Source organism: Cucurbita maxima, unplaced genomic scaffold (genome assembly GCF_002738345.1).
Source record: "Cucurbita maxima cultivar Rimu unplaced genomic scaffold, Cmax_1.0 Cma_Scf00008, whole genome shotgun sequence".
NCBI classification, from domain to species: Eukaryota; Viridiplantae; Streptophyta; class Magnoliopsida; order Cucurbitales; family Cucurbitaceae; genus Cucurbita; species Cucurbita maxima.
The window spans coordinates 1579100-1595232 of record NW_019272024.1 but is presented as its reverse complement, the minus strand read 5'-3'; the positions used below and the strand labels follow the sequence as shown (position 1 = coordinate 1595232).

The following is a 16133-nucleotide window of genomic DNA, read 5'->3' as shown; positions in this document are numbered from 1 at the left end:
ATACGCATGTTAGTAGGTTTAACAAAACTCTCACTCAATTATCCAGCTTTAATAATAACGATGCTGGTAAATTATTATCATAATTTATAAAAAAAATTTAATTTTTTTTATTAATAAATATAGATTTTAAAACCTGTCGCACTAATTAGTGTTTATAGACGATGATTATTTACCACTACACATACAATTATTACCAGCGCACAGTAATAAATAATTACACTAATTTTCTTCCATTAGAGATAAATTAAATAATTGTTCGAGATATTAGTGAAATAATTGACTTCCTTAATTTTAAAAATTTGATAATTATATATATATATATATATATACTAAAAGGTAAAAAAAAAATATAAAATAATGTGTATATTGTGATTTATTGTACAGATAATAATAATAACGACGTGTAAATTTTAACGAGAACTCCCTAATCACACGTTCCCTCGTCCATATATTTTTAAAGTATAATAAAAGACAGTGAATTTAAATAATAATGTTAGGTAATTAAATGAAGTAACTTTATTTTATTTATTATTATTATTATTATTATTATTATTATTTTGTAGCTGTATAGTTGAAATATATTGGAACGGTTAGGTGATGAAATTAATGTGCTATATACCTAAAAACTTAGGTAATTATTATTCAATTATATTCACGTTAAAAAGTTATACGCATTTAATCTTCGTTATTTTAACTCTGTACTTCATTCGTCAAATCAATTTAAATTATTTATTTAATTTGTCCTTTTTAAAATCAGCTCAAAACTATTTAAATAATATATTAAGAAAAACATTCAACTACCTTGTCTTCGGTTCTTGTTTCCCTCTCATTCTGCCATTTCCCACTTCGATTCTTCATGTTTCTTCGAACGACGAAGACCCATCTTCTTGCTGTGCTTCTGATTCATGTTTGTTTCCCCTTTTCCATGGCGGAGAGCTCCGACCCTTTGAAGCTCACGTTTAATGGCTCCGCCAAGCACTGGACTGACGCCATTCCTATTGGGAATGGGCGGCTTGGAGCGATGGTTTGGGGCGGTGTGGACACTGAGATTCTTCAGCTCAATGGTTTGGTCCCTTTGTGAAGCACTGAATTTTAGTAAGTGAATGTACTGTTTGAGTTTGAATTATGTGATGGAAATTGATGCAGAGGATACGCTTTGGACGGGAACTCCTGCGGATTATACCAATCCAGATGCTCCTGTGGCTCTGAGAGAGGTTAGAAAGCTTGTTGATGATGGAAAATATGCTGAAGCTACTGAAGCCGCCGTCAAGCTGTCGGGAAATCTGTCTGATGTAATGCTTCTCAACCCCTTATAATAAGATTTCTTAGTGCACAATGTGATCCTTTAATGAATTTGCTCCCTCGCTAAAGCGATTCTTAATGAATATTCTTTGTTGTTCTTTGCTATCTTTTTGTTTCTTTTTTGTTTCTAGTCTCTTGTATGCTTGTATGCTCGTCTCGTCTCTTCCCACTGCTATCAGATATTGTCTTGTTTGAGTTTTCCCTCAAGGCTTAATGTGTCTGGTAAGGAGAGATTTCCAAACTCTTGTAAAGAATGTTTCGTTTCCCTCTCCAACTGACGTGAGATCTCACTATCCACCCCCCTTCGGGAGCAACGTCCTTGCTAGCACTCATTCACTTCTTCAATCGATGTGGGACGCCCCAATCCACCTGCTTTGGGGCCAAATATCTTTTCTGGCACACTGCCTCGTGTCCACCCCCTCGAGGCATAGCGTCCTTGCTGGCACATTGCAGTCCATTCCCCTTCAGGGCTCAGCCTCTTCGCTGGCACATCGTCCGGTGTCTAATGCTAATACCATTGTAATAGTCCAAGTCCATTGCTAGCAGATATTGTCATTTTTTGGTTTTCCCTTCTTGGCTTCCCTTCAAAGCTTTAAAACTCATATGCTAGGGAGAGGTTTCCACACCCTTACAAAAAAATGTTTCGTTCCCCCTCTACATCCAATGTGAAATCTGACAATCCATCTCCCTTCAAGACCCAGCGTCCTCGCTGACACTCGTTTCCTTCTCCAATCGATGTGGGATCTCACAATCCATCACCTCGGGGTCCAGCGTCCTCGCTGGCACACCGCCTGGTGATGACCCCTTAGGGGCTTATCGTCCTCGCTAGCACACCACCCTGTGTCTAGCTCTAATACCATTTATAACGACTCAAGCCCACCACTAGCAGATATTATCCTCTTTAGATTTTTCCATTCAGGCTTCCCCTCAAGGTTTTTAAAACACGTATGCTAGGAAGAGGTTTCCACACCCATATAAAAAATGCTTCGTTCTTCTCTCCAACCGAAGTGGGATCTCACCATGTTTATTTTGGCATTTCAAAAATATTTTTGTATTTCCCCACAAATCTCACTCATTATCTTTGTCTTTCATTTTAGGAGTTTCACTTATCATACTCAAAACTTGATAGAGCTTTAAATTTGAAGCACTTTGTATGCATATTATGTTATACTCACAATCTCGTGATCATGCAGGTTTATCAACTTTTAGGTGACATCAAACTTGAGTTTGATGCATCCCATCAGTCATATACTCCAGAGACTTACCATCGAGAATTAGACTTGAATACAGCCACAGCAAGAGTGAAATACTCAGTGGGTGACATAGAATTTACAAGGGAACATTTTGCTTCTAATCCTGATCAAGTAATTGTAACCAAGATCTCTGCTACCAAACCAGGTTCCTTGTCATTTTCAGTGTCCATGGATAGCAAGTTACATCACAGCTCGCATGTAGTAGATGGTCAAAGTCTAATCATACTACAGGGAAGCTGTCCAGGCCTGAGAATCCCACCAAAAATGGATTTAGATGACAATCCCAAGGGCATTCAATACTCTGCTGTTCTTAGCTTACAGGTTAATAATGGAAGTGGTGTAGTACACGATTTAGATGAAAAGAAGCTAAAGGTTAATGGCTCAGATTGGGCTGTGTTGCGTCTTGTGGCTTCATCTTCATTTAAAGGGCCATTTACTGAGCCTTCATTGTCTGGGAAGGATCCTTCTTCAGAGTCAGTTGCTGCAATGAAGAAGATTAAAAACATGTCTTATTTGGATCTTTATGGACGCCATTTGAATGACTATCAGAGTCTTTTTCATCGTGTTTCATTGCAGCTTTCAAAGGGCTCTAAGAATGGATCTTCTGGAAGGAAGGGAGTTAGAGTAACTTCTACTGCTGAGAGAGTGAAGTCTTTTGGGAGTGATGAGGATCCAGCTTTGGTTGAGCTGCTATTCCAATATAGTCGGTATCTACTCATTTCTTGTTCAAGGCCTGGAACTCAGGTGGCAAATCTTCAAGGTATATGGAACAAGAACATCGCACCGGCATGGGAGTAAGTTTTTGGTTTTGTTTTTGTTTTGCAATAGTGAACTGAGTGAACCATGACTTTATCTCTCTCTCTCGACTTACCTTTCTCTCGACCCTTTGGTTTGGTATTGTGAGATGTTTAGAGAGGGGAACGAAGTATTCCTTATAAGGGTGTGGAAACCTCTCTATAGTGGACGTGTCTTAAAACCTTGTGGGGAACCCGGAAGGTAAAGAAGACAATATTTGCTAGCAGTGTACTTAGATTGTTACAATTGGTATCAGAGCCAGACACCGAGTGGTGTGCTAACAAGGATGTTGGGTCTCCAAGGGGGTGGATTGTGAGATCCCATGTTGGTTGGAGAGGGGAACGAAGCATTCCTTATAAGGATATGAAAACCTCTCTCTAGTGAACGCGTTTTAAAACCTTAAGGGGAAGCCCAGAAGGGAAAGCTCAAAGAGGACAATATCTGTTAAAGGTGAGCTTAGGTTGTTACAAATGATATCAGAGCTAGATATCAAGTGGTGTGCCCGTGAGGACGCTGGGCCCTTAAGGGGTGGTTTGTGAGATTCCACATCGGTTGGAGAGGGGAACAAAACATTCCTTATAAGAGTGTGGAAACCTCTCTAGTGGACACATTTTAAAATCTTGAGAGGAAGCCCGGAAGGAAAAGTTCAAAAAGAATAATATCTGCTAATGGTGGACTTAGGTTGTTACAAATGGTATCAATAAGGACACTGGGTCCCCAAAGGGATGGATTGTGAGATTCCACATCAGTTGAGGAGAGAAACGAAGCATTCCTTATAAGGTTGTGGGAACCTCTCCCTAGTAGATGCGTTCTAAAACCGTGAGGCTAACGACCATACATAACGGGTCGAAGCCAACAATTGTTTTCCATACATAAAGACGTGTTCCCCTTTTCTTTTCTACCAGTGGTGCTCCACACTTGAACATCAATCTCCAAATGAACTATTGGCCATCCCTTCCATGCAACCTCAAGGAGTGCCAGGAACCATTGTTTGATTTCACATCCTTCTTGTCTGTCAATGGACGTAAGACAGCAAAAGTAAGCATCTTTACCTCTGATAGCATCCGAGCCATCACAAGATTTCCATCATAGGGAAGAAACGTTCTCAACCTTGTCTGTTTCACTGGCCTCACCTGTTCTTAAACTTCATAGGTGAACTATGAAGCAAATGGTTGGGTAGCTCATCAAGTGTCAGACATCTGGGCAAAAAGCTCTCCGGATCAAGGGCAGGCCGTTTGGGCTCTATGGCCAATGGGTGGAGCTTGGCTCTGTACCCATCTGTGGGAGCATTACACATACACAATGGACAAAGTAAGTTCTTGCTTGTCCTTTGTACTGCAAATTCATAAGCTGTCACCTCTAAATGGAACTTTCTGTGTAGAATTTCTTAAGAAACAAGGCATACCCTTTGATGGAAGGATGCACATCGTTTCTGTTGGATTGGCTAATTGATGGCAAGAATGGATATCTGGAAACAAACCCATCGACATCCCCAGAGCACATGTTTATAGCTCCTGATGGTAAGCCTGCTAGTGTGAGCTACTCAACAACAATGGATATTGCTATCATAAAAGAGGTTTTCTCAGCCATCATAGCTGCTGCAGAGGTGAAGCTTAAACTGAAACCTTCTTTTACTTCATATACTGCACGGATTTGTTTATGTTTTTCTTTACAGATTCTAGGAAGAAGCAAGGATACTATTATTGACAAGGTCCGGAAGGCTCAAGCTAGGCTATTGCCTTATAAGATAGCTAGAGATGGTTCTCTTATGGAATGGGTATGTAAGTATCTCGTCTCTTAACCAAGAACATTGTAGAGCTAACTATCTAGACCGCCCTAACTCGACTAACTCGACTAACTTGACGACGTTTCTTGGCTTAGGCTATTGATTTTGAGGACCAAGAAGTGCATCATCGACATGTATCACACCTGTTTGGGCTGTATCCAGGACACACCATAACTGTTGAAAAAACTCCCAACATTTCGGAAGCTGCAAATAATACTCTTCATAAAAGAGGTTTCTGTTTGTCAACCAACTTCTTGGGATTTGCTGAGCATGATTAGCTGAATCCAGTTACTACTAATCAAACGAGGAGCTGAATCTTAATCCGAATCTTAATCATAGTACTCTTTGATTATGTTTGTGAGATCCCACGTCGATTGGAGAGGAGAACGAAGCATTCTTTATAAGGGTGTGGAAACTTCTCACTAGCAAACGCATTTTAAAAACCTTGAGGGGAAGCCCGAATGGAAAACCTCAAAGAAGACAATATCTGCTAGCGGTGGGCTTGAACCGTTACAAATGGTATCAGAGTCAGACACCATGCGATGTGTCAGCGAGGAGGCTGAGTCTCAAAGGGGGTGGACACGAGACGGTGTGCCAGCAACGACGTTGGGCTCCGAAAGGGAGTGGATTAAGGGTCCCACATCGATTAGAGAAGGGAACGAGTGTCAGCGAAGATGCAGGGCCCTGAAAGGGGTGAATTGTGAGATCCCACATCGGTTGGGGAGTAGAACGAAACATTCTTTATAAGGGTGTGAAAATCTCTCCCTAGCAAACATGTTTTAAAAATCTTAAAGAAAAAGCTCGAAGGAAAAGCCCAAAGAGCATAATATTTGCTAGCAGTGGGCTTGAACTATTACAATGTTGGTATGTTGTGGAAGGATATATGATAAACTTAGTGTGGTTCATGTGAAACAGGAGAGGAAGGTCCAGGATGGTCGACTGCGTGGAAGATCGCGCTATGGGCTCGTCTTCGGAACAGTGAGCAGGCGTACCGAATGGTGAAGCATTTGTTCGAGCTCGTAGATCCAGAGCATGAAAGTGATTACGAAGGCGGGCTGTACAGCAATTTGTTCACTGCTCACCCCCCTTTCCAAATAGATGCCAACTTTGGGTAAGCTCAAATGAAACACTATCCTTTCTAGCTACATAGTTTACCTGATCATTGCCTGCTCCTTCTGTTGGGCTATCCAGATTCTCAGCTGCCATTGCTGAAATGCTGGTCCAGAGCACTGTCAAGGACCTGTACTTGCTTCCTGCTCTTCCCTGTGATGTCTGGTCCGACGGTTGCGTTAAAGGCTTGAAGGCACGGGGTGGCTTGACGGTAAACATCTGCTGGAAGGGAGGTGATCTCGACGAGGTCGGTGTTTGGTCGTCGGAACAAATTTCGGTTACGACATTACACTACAGAGGGAGTAAAGTAGCAGTAAATTTAACATCTGGTAAACTCTACACTTTCAATAAGCAGTTGAAATGTGCTAGAACATGCTCTCTTCTACCAAACAGCAATGGATTTCCAAATCCTTGAAGAACATGTTCTTTGATGATTCTTTCTGTAACATGAAAGGTTTCAGAATATGCACAACAACTAGAAATGCTTTTGATAATAAAATATAATTAAAAATAGATATAATTAACGATTTAAATATTACTTTCAAGTTTGTTTGGCCACAAACACTGCCTGAACGAGCATGTTCAATCGTCTGCAATATAACAACGTTGCATCTCATCGTCATCTCGATCCCAACATGACCCATGCATCGTAATGTCATCCCATGTCTTGGGACAGCTCAACCATCTTGGTTTGCTTGAACACATTCGTCAGGAACTGACCTATGTGTCGATCCTCATCAGGAGGACATCCCGAACATACATTCATCTAGGTTCTCTCGAGCATTAAACTCTCCCGTGTCCATGTTAAACCATCTACGACATACGTTCTGAATAGCGGGTGCATAATCTAACCTCCAACACTGGACCGAGACGCAATACCTGCACACTCATGCCATCCGATACTCGTCTAGCTAGCTTCTTAGTACTTAAAACCTCGCACTGCGACACTCTGACTTCGTTCTCATCTTTCTCAATTTTCATTAAAGAAGAAATGGCTTGGCGCTCTTCTGGATCTCTATCTCGCGCGCTCATTTCCTCTGTTAGGTTTTCTTCTCTCCGATCGTCTCCTTCTCTTCCTCGGCTTCGCCTGCCACCTCTCACCGCTCGACCTCGCCTTCAATCTCGTCGGCTTGCATTTTCGACTTCCAGGTACTTCATAAGTTTCGAAACTCGCTGCTTGGTTTCCTTTCGAAACGAATTGATGAACGAATTACGGAGGAATAAATTCCGTTGAATTGTGATTTATTTGATGCTCGATGTTCGTTCTTTTTTCCGTGTTGATCTCTGTTTACTATTGATTTCGGCTTCTGTAAATTTAAAATCATCTGGAGATTGAATTTCTGTTGTTTATGTTTTTATCTTAATTTCAGATTAATTTTCATGCATTTTAAAGTTTTTGTTATCTGTCAAGCTATTTGTGATTGCATTGTAAAAGAGTTGCATAAATCTTGTTGGCAATTATCCTTTACATTCCGACGCAACACTAGACTCAACCATTTCAGAATTATCACCGCAGGAAACAGCCTATCAAGTTTCTTATTATCTTAATTAAGGCCTTCTCAACTCTGCTGAGCTCAAAGGTTAATCACACGAACAGAAACCCCACCAATATTTTCAGAGTCTTCCCTATTCCATCTGTTTTAAGAAAAATTTCTCACATTATTACTTATGATCTTTTCTCTCTCTTGATCATCTTTGATTGGAAGGCTCTTTTCTGAGGTGCTTGATTGCAAATTTCTCGATTGCTTTCATGAGTTGGTGCCACAGTTTCAAATTGTCGTTTCCAGGAATTTGGGAGAACTGGGATGCACACAGTCTCTTCTGCCCATGCACAGCATCATGGGTGCTACCTGCCTGACATCACACCTCTGTGTTGGCGCACGGGCTTTCTGCGAGCTTTCTCATGGTACCTTCTGCCGTACTTGTCAGGATCGCTAGTATCCTTTTGTGAGTTTTGTTTATAGGAAACATGAAAAGCATATCGCAATCGTTTCTTCATGAGGTCATTATTTAGTGCAACCATCGTTATAATCATCCCGATGTCATAACTTGTCAGTGAATTTGTGTTTGGATCATATGATGTGGCATTACTAAGCAGTTATTTTTATACCATTAAAATGTGATTTGGTAAGAAGAAATTGGATTGGGATGATAGGAAGGAATGGAAAAGATGGGTGATGCACGAGGACATTCTATTATTGGCAGGCCGGAAACCGTCGCAACATTTGTAGGTCCCTTTTTTTGGCATTTTTGTTCATTTCCCCTTCATTTTCACTTTTTAGTAGTATTTTTTGTGTACTTTTCTGAAGTTCATAAAAAAGATATCTGAAGTGGCGCTGGTGAGTTTATGCTGTTTAGGTGGGCAAGAAGAAGATGTTTGATCCTGTTTAATGAATTAACTTCTTTTAGTTGTCAATTTCTTCACTTCCATCAATGGAAAAAGTGAAGAATTATTGAGTCAGGAAACTCGCTCACTTAAATTCTCTCAGAAGAATGTGTTTGAGGTTGATGTGGGCGTACATCTTTCAGGATTACTATCAAGGATGATGTTCAAAGCATCTGCCATGATGGATGATACTTCATCTCAGTCATATGCATGAAGCTTTTGAGCTGACCTTTCTCGTTTCTTCCCTAGAAAACCTGTTCTGTACTGATAAGCTGCACATAAAAGTACACGAGGGTTCAGGAGGTTGATAACTTGTTTGCACACTATGTTTATTACTGGGTCCCATAAGCTGAACTGAAACTAATACAAGCTCTATGTTCATAGTGTAAATCTTACACAAATCTTATTCATTTGTACTGCGTGATTATACCATGAAGGTTGATCCTTTGTACCAATTCTGTTTTATTATTATATTAATATTTTCTTGGTATGTGCCTAGGATTCCCTTTCTTCTCCTCTAGGTTTTCCTGGATTAGGGAAATTTGATTCTTAATTTTGTCTGATTTGTGCTAATCATTTTTAATTTCTGGCAGTGGTAGTCTAGATGTGATATTTTCTACGGGTGATATTTTTGTGATGTACACTTTCAGAGGCATGAAGCATTTTAGAATTAAACTGGCGTACTTTAATAAAGAATTCAAATAAAAATTGTAAGGTGTGTTATCAAGTTCTTCTAAGCTTTTCCATTTTGTTTTACATTGCAGGTACTTGAGTGATCTCCAGTAGAAGCACACATGTGAGCAATTCTATGTGGGGTGAAGTTGGGTAGAGAGAGTGTGTGTGAGATAGAGAGAGTTTCTGGTAACTTCATTTGGTAGGTGGATGTAATAACAAAATATTTCTAGCTGTTCAGGGAATTCATCCTATTTCTCCACACAGTACTCGGTTTGCTTATTGATTCCCTAAAATTATCAATTGCTCATCATCTGACCTTGTTAGTTTCTTCTGGGCCTGAATTTTGTAATTATTTAACTTCAATTACTTTTCGAAGATGTATGCCTTTTTCATAAGGTTATGTGTATTTTTACACACTAATGCTTTCAATATGTGTGGACAACTAGGATACTCATTTGTATTTCATTTTTCATATATTCAGTTGTAAGTGAATTATGTTTGTTCATGGGATATGGAAATTTTGAAGCACCAATCAGAGTCGAGCGTGTCACCGTTTGAAGGGAACAGTTCAAATCACGTATCCAATAATCGACACGAAGTAGAATCATGTATGGTTTCTAAATGCTTGTCTGTATTCAGCTTTCAAGGGTTTTAAAATGTGATTGGTGTTTTGAGTGGCTGTTGTAGCTCTGCTCATATTTGAAATCCTTGTTGTAGGTGGGAGCGCAATAGCAACAGGCACATGGGATTGCCGAAGCCGATTTGATTGACACTAACATATCATGTTTATAAAGCCAGGTTTATGGTTTATGGTTTATGGTTTTATTTGGTCCACAATGTAATGTAATTCATGTATGGCTGCTTGCAGGTGCACTTGGAGATCTTTATTGATTTCTACGGCCCATAACCTCAGCCTACTAGCTGGTGGTGTTGTTTCCTACATATGGACTGGCCCCCTCCTGCTTCCTCTGATAAAAACTTGTCAGGAAACCCAAAATACTACCTGCTATTCAACAATGGGGACCTTCAAACCCCATCACTTATTCTTCCCCCCACCCTCCATAAGGAACTTGATTGGAAATGGTAACAGAGTAAGGACAGAAATGGTCTCTCCAGTCTCGATCTATGACCCCATCTAAGGTTTTAATGTTCATTTGCAGCAACGAGTCTTGGAAAACGGGCTGAGTTTGAAGATTCCTCCTTAAGGATTCAGGTTTTTCTTCAAACAATTTTTTGATTATTTCCTCTTAGCTACAATTCTTTTACCTTAGAAGTAACTGAACTTTTAGCTACAACGTTAAAAGCTGATTTTTTTGGGCTAATTGATATTCATAGTGGAAGGGTTAAGTCAGTGGCAGGAAGAATGGAGAGATTTTTCAATCTCAAATGGTAAAACTCTTTCTCTTTCTCTTTCTCTTTCTCTTTCTCTGTCTCTCTCACGACTGTATATCTAATATACAGAAGAGGACTGTTCTGAACCCCAGTTAGAAAGTAGGTGCACTTAAAAAGTAGAGAGAATCCACTTGACTTTCCTTTACTGCTTGCATGATCATCATCCCCATGATTTACGAACCCTTTATTTCAAGCTTAGCTTCTACTATAGTCATCAAACAGTAACTCACATTTTCCATCATATTTAATCGCACTGTCAAGATAATGCAATTTTGTGTTCTTTGATCAGAGTGGTTGTCAGGCTTTCTTTAAAATGCCTTAGTTGATGCCTCATGATTCAACCTTTTCAGGTCAAGTCTATCCATTAATATTATTACTCTTTGCCACAAATTCTTTACCAAAGTTTGGTCGAATGGATTCTTACCTTCTACTTGTAACGGTTCTTGACAGGTTTTTTCTTTTTGACAGTCTTCTGAGGCAAGTCTCCCTACATTGCCTTTTATTTCACATTCACTTTCACATGTGAAGGTTTTCATAATCTATTCTCCCACTATTTACATTTGCTTAAGAATATCTATACTATATTTCAATTTTTTGTCATGAACAATGCTGTCATCCAGAGAAAACAACTCACACAAGTTCTAGTCAATTCACTCTTAAGACACAAAATAAAGCAACGAGCAAATCGAACAGAATTAGACAACATTAGTTAAGTTCATGAAGGGTAAAGATCCAAATGTCCTCTTCCCCTTTCTCTTCGCACCAGGAGACAGGAAGAGAAAGATCCTGTCTTAGCCTAGCCTAAAGTTTTGCAGACAAGATCACATGAGTAAGTACTTCCAATTTCCTGTCCAAATTCAATAGCTAACTTGTAATTAAAAAAAAACAAGCAAACCTCAACATAGAAGACGAACTAACCAATTCAGGGTTATCCATATTGCATAAATAAAAGTGGAAGAAATAAGTACCTTCCCTTTCTTATCCTTCCACCGCCCCCTCAAGAAATAAATACAGAAGTACCAATCAAATATTATTTAGAAACATTACCCTTCACTAGCCAAAAGACCCATCTTTTCTTTGTGGGGGTACCATCCCTTTCCATGGGATTATAATGGAAAGAAAGAACTTATTAGCAATGCATACAAAGGTGGCCCTTGAGTGGATTTCCCCTGTAGAAGGCATGTGATTAGGCTGATTGAATGCTTATGAAAAGGGTATAATAAAACTAAGTCATCATTATCCTAATCATGTACAATTAGGTCAACATGCAAAGCCATCTATATCTAATAAAGATGCTTAAACCACTATTATCTGCTTTGTGTGATGCTTCTTCTCACAACTTTTTTTTTTTTTTTTTTTTTTTTTACCTGTTCTCTTTTGCCAAACAGAATGAGGACCCGAAGGAAATCGCTTGGTTGTAGAGATATGTGTTGCCAACATCAGCCTTGGAAAAGAATCCCACAAAAGTAGTTTTAAAAGTGATTCGGTTTACTTGTGTTGGATAAGAAGTGTACTCCTTCGATGCATTGGAGGGACAATTCAAACAGCTTGTTAGATTGTGATTGATATTGATGTTGCGTTTTGTACAACTTTCAATCATGTATTTTCTCAAAAGTTTCCCAAAAACAAGTTTTGTGTAAGGTTGGTATAGGGCTCCTAAAGATGTGGCTAAGAAGGTAGCAATACAAAGACAAAAGAAGAATCAACATTATCTCGAGTTTGAATATTGACCAATCTTTCATTACGCAAGTATTTTCTTTGTAGGGCTGAATCAAATAATTGAAGTGATTTCGAATTCAAACTTGTGACTGTCCTTGTGAGCTTTTTCATAATCATGAACGCCAAAGGATTGTACACTTCTCACAAGGCAACTGTCTAACGTAAGATATTTCGAGTAAAAAATTAATAGAATACTCGATCTCCTTAATAAGTAGCTACCATGATGTGAACCTAACTTAAAAGATATCTAGATTTACGAAGGGGCTCGAATACCTGATTCCCTGAAGCCATCTCCAACGTAAATAAGTGGTATAATCTGAGTGCATTAAGAAATTAGGGATTGGAAAAGATTGATGGAAGTGGGGAATCCTTTAGTTTGAAAGGGAAACAGTACAGATGACACAAGCATTGTCCACTGGACCACTAATGGTCGGGAGGAGAATGAAGATAAGAAATGCAGAAACATATAAACGAAAACTTACACTTTCATCCTCTCACAACTTCCTCAGCATTTGTTCATCTTGGAAAATGAAATCTAAGAAGAATCATGAGTTGTTACCATTCCCAGCTAGATAAAGAATCAGCAATCCTGTCCATTTTATAGTTCAGTATCATCGCTGCTAATTTTTAGGAATCTGGGTTAGCAATGATCTTTCAAGGAGAACAAATTGAATCATTGAAGGAGAAAAAAGGAGAAGATGAATCGGTTGAAGAAGAAGAAGAGGAAGAAGAAGAAGAAGAAGAAGAAGCAACAGACCAACCTGCAGGTGTAGGAGCTTTGGAGTGGCTGAACTTGAGCCTGGGTAGGAACAAACAGCTTTTACCTGAATCACAAAGCTCTGCAGGTTCAGCCAAGACCTTTTCATGCAACTTCTGTAAGAGAGTATTCTTCAGTTCACAGGCATTGGGAGGCCATCAAAATGCCCACAAGAGGGAGAGGAGTGCAGCCAGAAGGCACCAAGCCCAGAGAATGATGACTCTGCTTGGTCTGCCAATGCATAATTCTATGGTTAGATCACTTGGTGTTCAACCACATTCACTGGTGCACAAAACAAGCAGGGAAGATACTGCAATAGTAGCAAGATTTAATCATGTAAAAAGTGGTTCATGGGCACCTTTCATGCTGGGGGGTGCCATGGACTTGAGGTGGCCAGGAAGCTTCCGCTTCACTCAACATCAAGTTCTCCCAGAGTCACCACCACTACGAGAACCGCAAATGGAACCATTCAAGCTCGACCTGAATCTCCGACTTTAATTCTTGTATGTCTGTCAAGAACTCTGGAGTCATCTTCTTCATTCTGATTGTGTCGTCATATATCAAGTACATGACTAACTTTAGGGGAAGTGCTTAGAATCCTATGTAAAACCAGGAAGAAGCAGCATTAATGTTATATCTCTTCTGCTTATGGAAACACAAGAGGCCTGATTTGTTTCAACTATAAGTTGTAGAGTAAATTACATCAAACCAAGTAGGCTGTAAGGGGGAAGAAAAAAAGATCAATAATGATTTGAAACTTCAAGATTCTTGCTTCTGTCATCTCTTCCAGTGGTTTCCCATTTGGGAGAAATGGCCCATACACATTTCACTGCTCAATCACAGGTCACCCAGAGCTCCAGCTTCCTGTGATTTAGAAGATGATAACTTCCAGAAAGCTTGGAAATAAGTTACATCTACATGGACGAGGATTTGATACCAATTTCAGTGGTTGACAGGATTTTGATGCATTCAAATCGATAAACGCAGGATGTGCGCAGAAGATCCGATTGCTTTCATGTGTGAAGAGAACTACATTATGTTGACTCTGCAGAACCTAAAGTTCACATCTCATACAGGATTAATTGCAGAATATTTCACTAAGGATGATGACATTAAAATCTGGATAAAAAAGCCAAGAGCAATTTAGACTTGATAGCAATGTAGCATCCATAAGTGATATATCCGCAGCAAAGCTTCCGAAGCTGGAGGGTAGCAGTAGCTCTTTTGTTCTTTAACAGAGCAATATCTGCAACTAATTAATTGTTTAACACATCAGGAGAAGGGTCTCATGAGAGCATTCATTTGAAAATACAAATAAATATCTAACAACAAGCTCTCGATTTACATAACTAAGACTAAGCATTTATGTGTGAGGAATTAGAAAGAGGAATTTTAATGTGGTTACAAAGAACTACAAACAATTGTGATTGTTCTTGGAATTACCTCCCCTCAGACGATGCCCGCATTTGTTCTAATGTGTATCTTGGAAGAGAGTAAATAGCCAAATAATTTCCCGTGAACGATCGAAACTTACAGAACCTATAAGGAATTTCTCCTCCTCGTCTTAATGCTATGTGCTGTTTGGATTTCATTTACTTTTGGTGACTTGGCAGGAGGCCTTTGTGATTCCTTACTGTCCTTTGAACGCGATGCAGCGTGATCTGACCTGCCCTTCCGTTTTCTGGATTTTGCGGCAGAAAATTCTGATCTTTTAGTATCCTGAGTTGCCAATTTGACATCCCCTGTATCCCCACTCTGACATGGGGCCACAACACTATCTGCTGTAGGTAATTCTTGATGTTGGGCACCAAATTCTTTCTCGGGCTGGTGCAGCTCTCCACTTGCCTGAGATGAATGAATGCCCATTCTTGAGGAACTCTTTGCTTTATTACCCTCAACGCTTGAGGGATGGCGTGTGCTCCAACGTGTGTTCGTAAACCATTTGTTAACCTGAAAATGGAATAAATAGTTGAGCCTTTTGCTAGAATAAAATGTTAGCTAAAACTTCAAAAGGAACTCAATGCATTACCTGCTTCACACTGAGCCCTAGTTCTTGTGCCAGACTTTCCTTTGTAGCTCGTTCAGGATACTGGTTTTCTTGGAATGATGCTAAAAGTCTCTGGAACATTTGCAACAATATTAGGAACAAGACGTGGCATTAAAAAACTTGATATTTCGAAGTTAATACTAAATTTTATTTCCCACAACAGAGAAACAAAGATCTCATTGCCTCCTTTCCATCCAACGCATGTTTTATTTAAAAACCAAGTGAAATAAACAAGCACAGAGAAACTGATATTTCGCAATAAATAGTCTAAAGACGATGAAGGGTGTTGATAACTAATCTAACTGACAATGTCATGGAAGCGATAACTTATAGACTTGTGGTAAAGCATCATTGTTGAAACCAAGACGTATTTCTTCAAATAAATAGCTCAAAATTGTGATCTTCAGTTGCAAAGAAAAAAGAAGCGAAGATCCAAGGGATATAAAGTGAGCTAAGCTGTGCTCATTACTCGCTATAATCAAGAAAAAATCTTGTTCCAAGTACAAAAAGGAACGACATTTCAGCTCAAATTTACACATCACAGTTCAATTTCCTATATATAACTGCCTTACTGAGAGTAAGACTTCACAATACAGGAATCAGACAGAAAGAAAACTGTTTTTCAGTGTCTCAGCAATTATTCAGACCACTCAGACTGGATTAAGAGTCAAAATTTTAGAATGATAAGAGATTTTGGAACAACAAATCTAATAAATCGCATGGCTGAAATTATGTAACTCCAATATACATCTCCTTTGCGGCAATATATCCAAGCACCAGCATGCATTCTTAAATAAAGTTGCAAGGGAGTTCAAATCTTTGAATAAAACCTTGTTTCCCAACCCCACACGCAAAAAAAAAAAAAAAAAAAAAAAAAAAAAAAAAAAAAAAAAAAAAAAAAAAAAAAAAAA

General features: G+C 39.2%; 4 protein-coding genes and 1 long non-coding RNA gene across 23 annotated transcripts in view; 3 read left to right on the top strand and 2 right to left on the bottom strand.

The window, feature by feature from the left end:
- The first annotated feature begins 789 nt into the window (after window positions 1–789).
- Window positions 790–6692, top strand: LOC111482622 (alpha-L-fucosidase 2-like). The gene is made up of 10 exons (XM_023128485.1): window positions 790–1064; window positions 1147–1292; window positions 2496–3349; window positions 4256–4388; window positions 4503–4661; window positions 4732–4956; window positions 5026–5127; window positions 5232–5367; window positions 6052–6247; window positions 6328–6692. The coding sequence occupies exons 1-10, from the start codon at window positions 857–859 to the stop codon at window positions 6659–6661; spliced, it is 2493 nt and encodes an 830-aa protein (XP_022984253.1). The 5' UTR covers window positions 790–856; the 3' UTR covers window positions 6662–6692.
- A 458-nt stretch (window positions 6693–7150) lies between these two features.
- LOC111482625 lies at window positions 7151–12448 on the top strand. 14 transcript variants are annotated; one of them, XM_023128495.1, is made up of 10 exons: window positions 7157–7395; window positions 8034–8152; window positions 8402–8473; window positions 9397–9626; window positions 9834–9915; window positions 10025–10390; window positions 10468–10520; window positions 10989–11049; window positions 11150–11528; window positions 12088–12448. In XM_023128495.1, the coding sequence occupies exons 1-3, from the start codon at window positions 7238–7240 to the stop codon at window positions 8422–8424; spliced, it is 300 nt and encodes a 99-aa protein (XP_022984263.1). In that variant the 5' UTR covers window positions 7157–7237; the 3' UTR covers window positions 8425–8473; window positions 9397–9626; window positions 9834–9915; window positions 10025–10390; window positions 10468–10520; window positions 10989–11049; window positions 11150–11528; window positions 12088–12448. The 14 variants fall into 14 exon arrangements, with proteins under 14 accessions (XP_022984255.1, XP_022984268.1, XP_022984267.1 ...); XM_023128494.1 differs by having other exon boundaries at window positions 10025–10398; XM_023128498.1 differs by lacking the exon at window positions 10989–11049 and having other exon boundaries at window positions 10025–10398; window positions 11168–11528.
- Window positions 11604–12151, bottom strand: LOC111482626. Its single transcript, XR_002718243.1, has 2 exons — window positions 12067–12151; window positions 11604–11868 (listed from the first exon to the last, which is right to left on the bottom strand). It is a non-coding gene; the product is annotated as an uncharacterized LOC111482626 (long non-coding RNA).
- A 495-nt stretch (window positions 12449–12943) lies between the features above and the next one.
- Window positions 12944–13831, top strand: LOC111482624 (zinc finger protein 7-like). The gene has a single exon (XM_023128486.1). It carries the CDS (start codon window positions 13065–13067, stop codon window positions 13671–13673), a length of 609 nt encoding a protein of 202 aa, XP_022984254.1. The 5' UTR covers window positions 12944–13064; the 3' UTR covers window positions 13674–13831.
- Window positions 13832–14298: 467 nt separating this feature from the next.
- LOC111482621 (homeobox protein HAT3.1-like) overlaps window positions 14299–16133 on the bottom strand; it is a 7606-nt gene continuing 5771 nt past the window's right edge. For 4 of the 6 annotated variants that reach the window (XM_023128482.1, XM_023128484.1, XM_023128481.1 and 1 more), the window contains exons 8-9: window positions 15205–15294; window positions 14299–15125 (exon numbers count right to left, since the gene is read on the bottom strand). In XM_023128482.1, coding sequence (XP_022984250.1) covers window positions 14715–15125; window positions 15205–15294 — 501 coding nt within the window. In that variant the 3' untranslated portion in view covers window positions 14299–14714. The remainder of the gene's footprint in view (window positions 15126–15204; window positions 15295–16133) is intronic. The other 2 variants (XR_002718242.1, XR_002718241.1) reach the window with 2 other exon arrangements.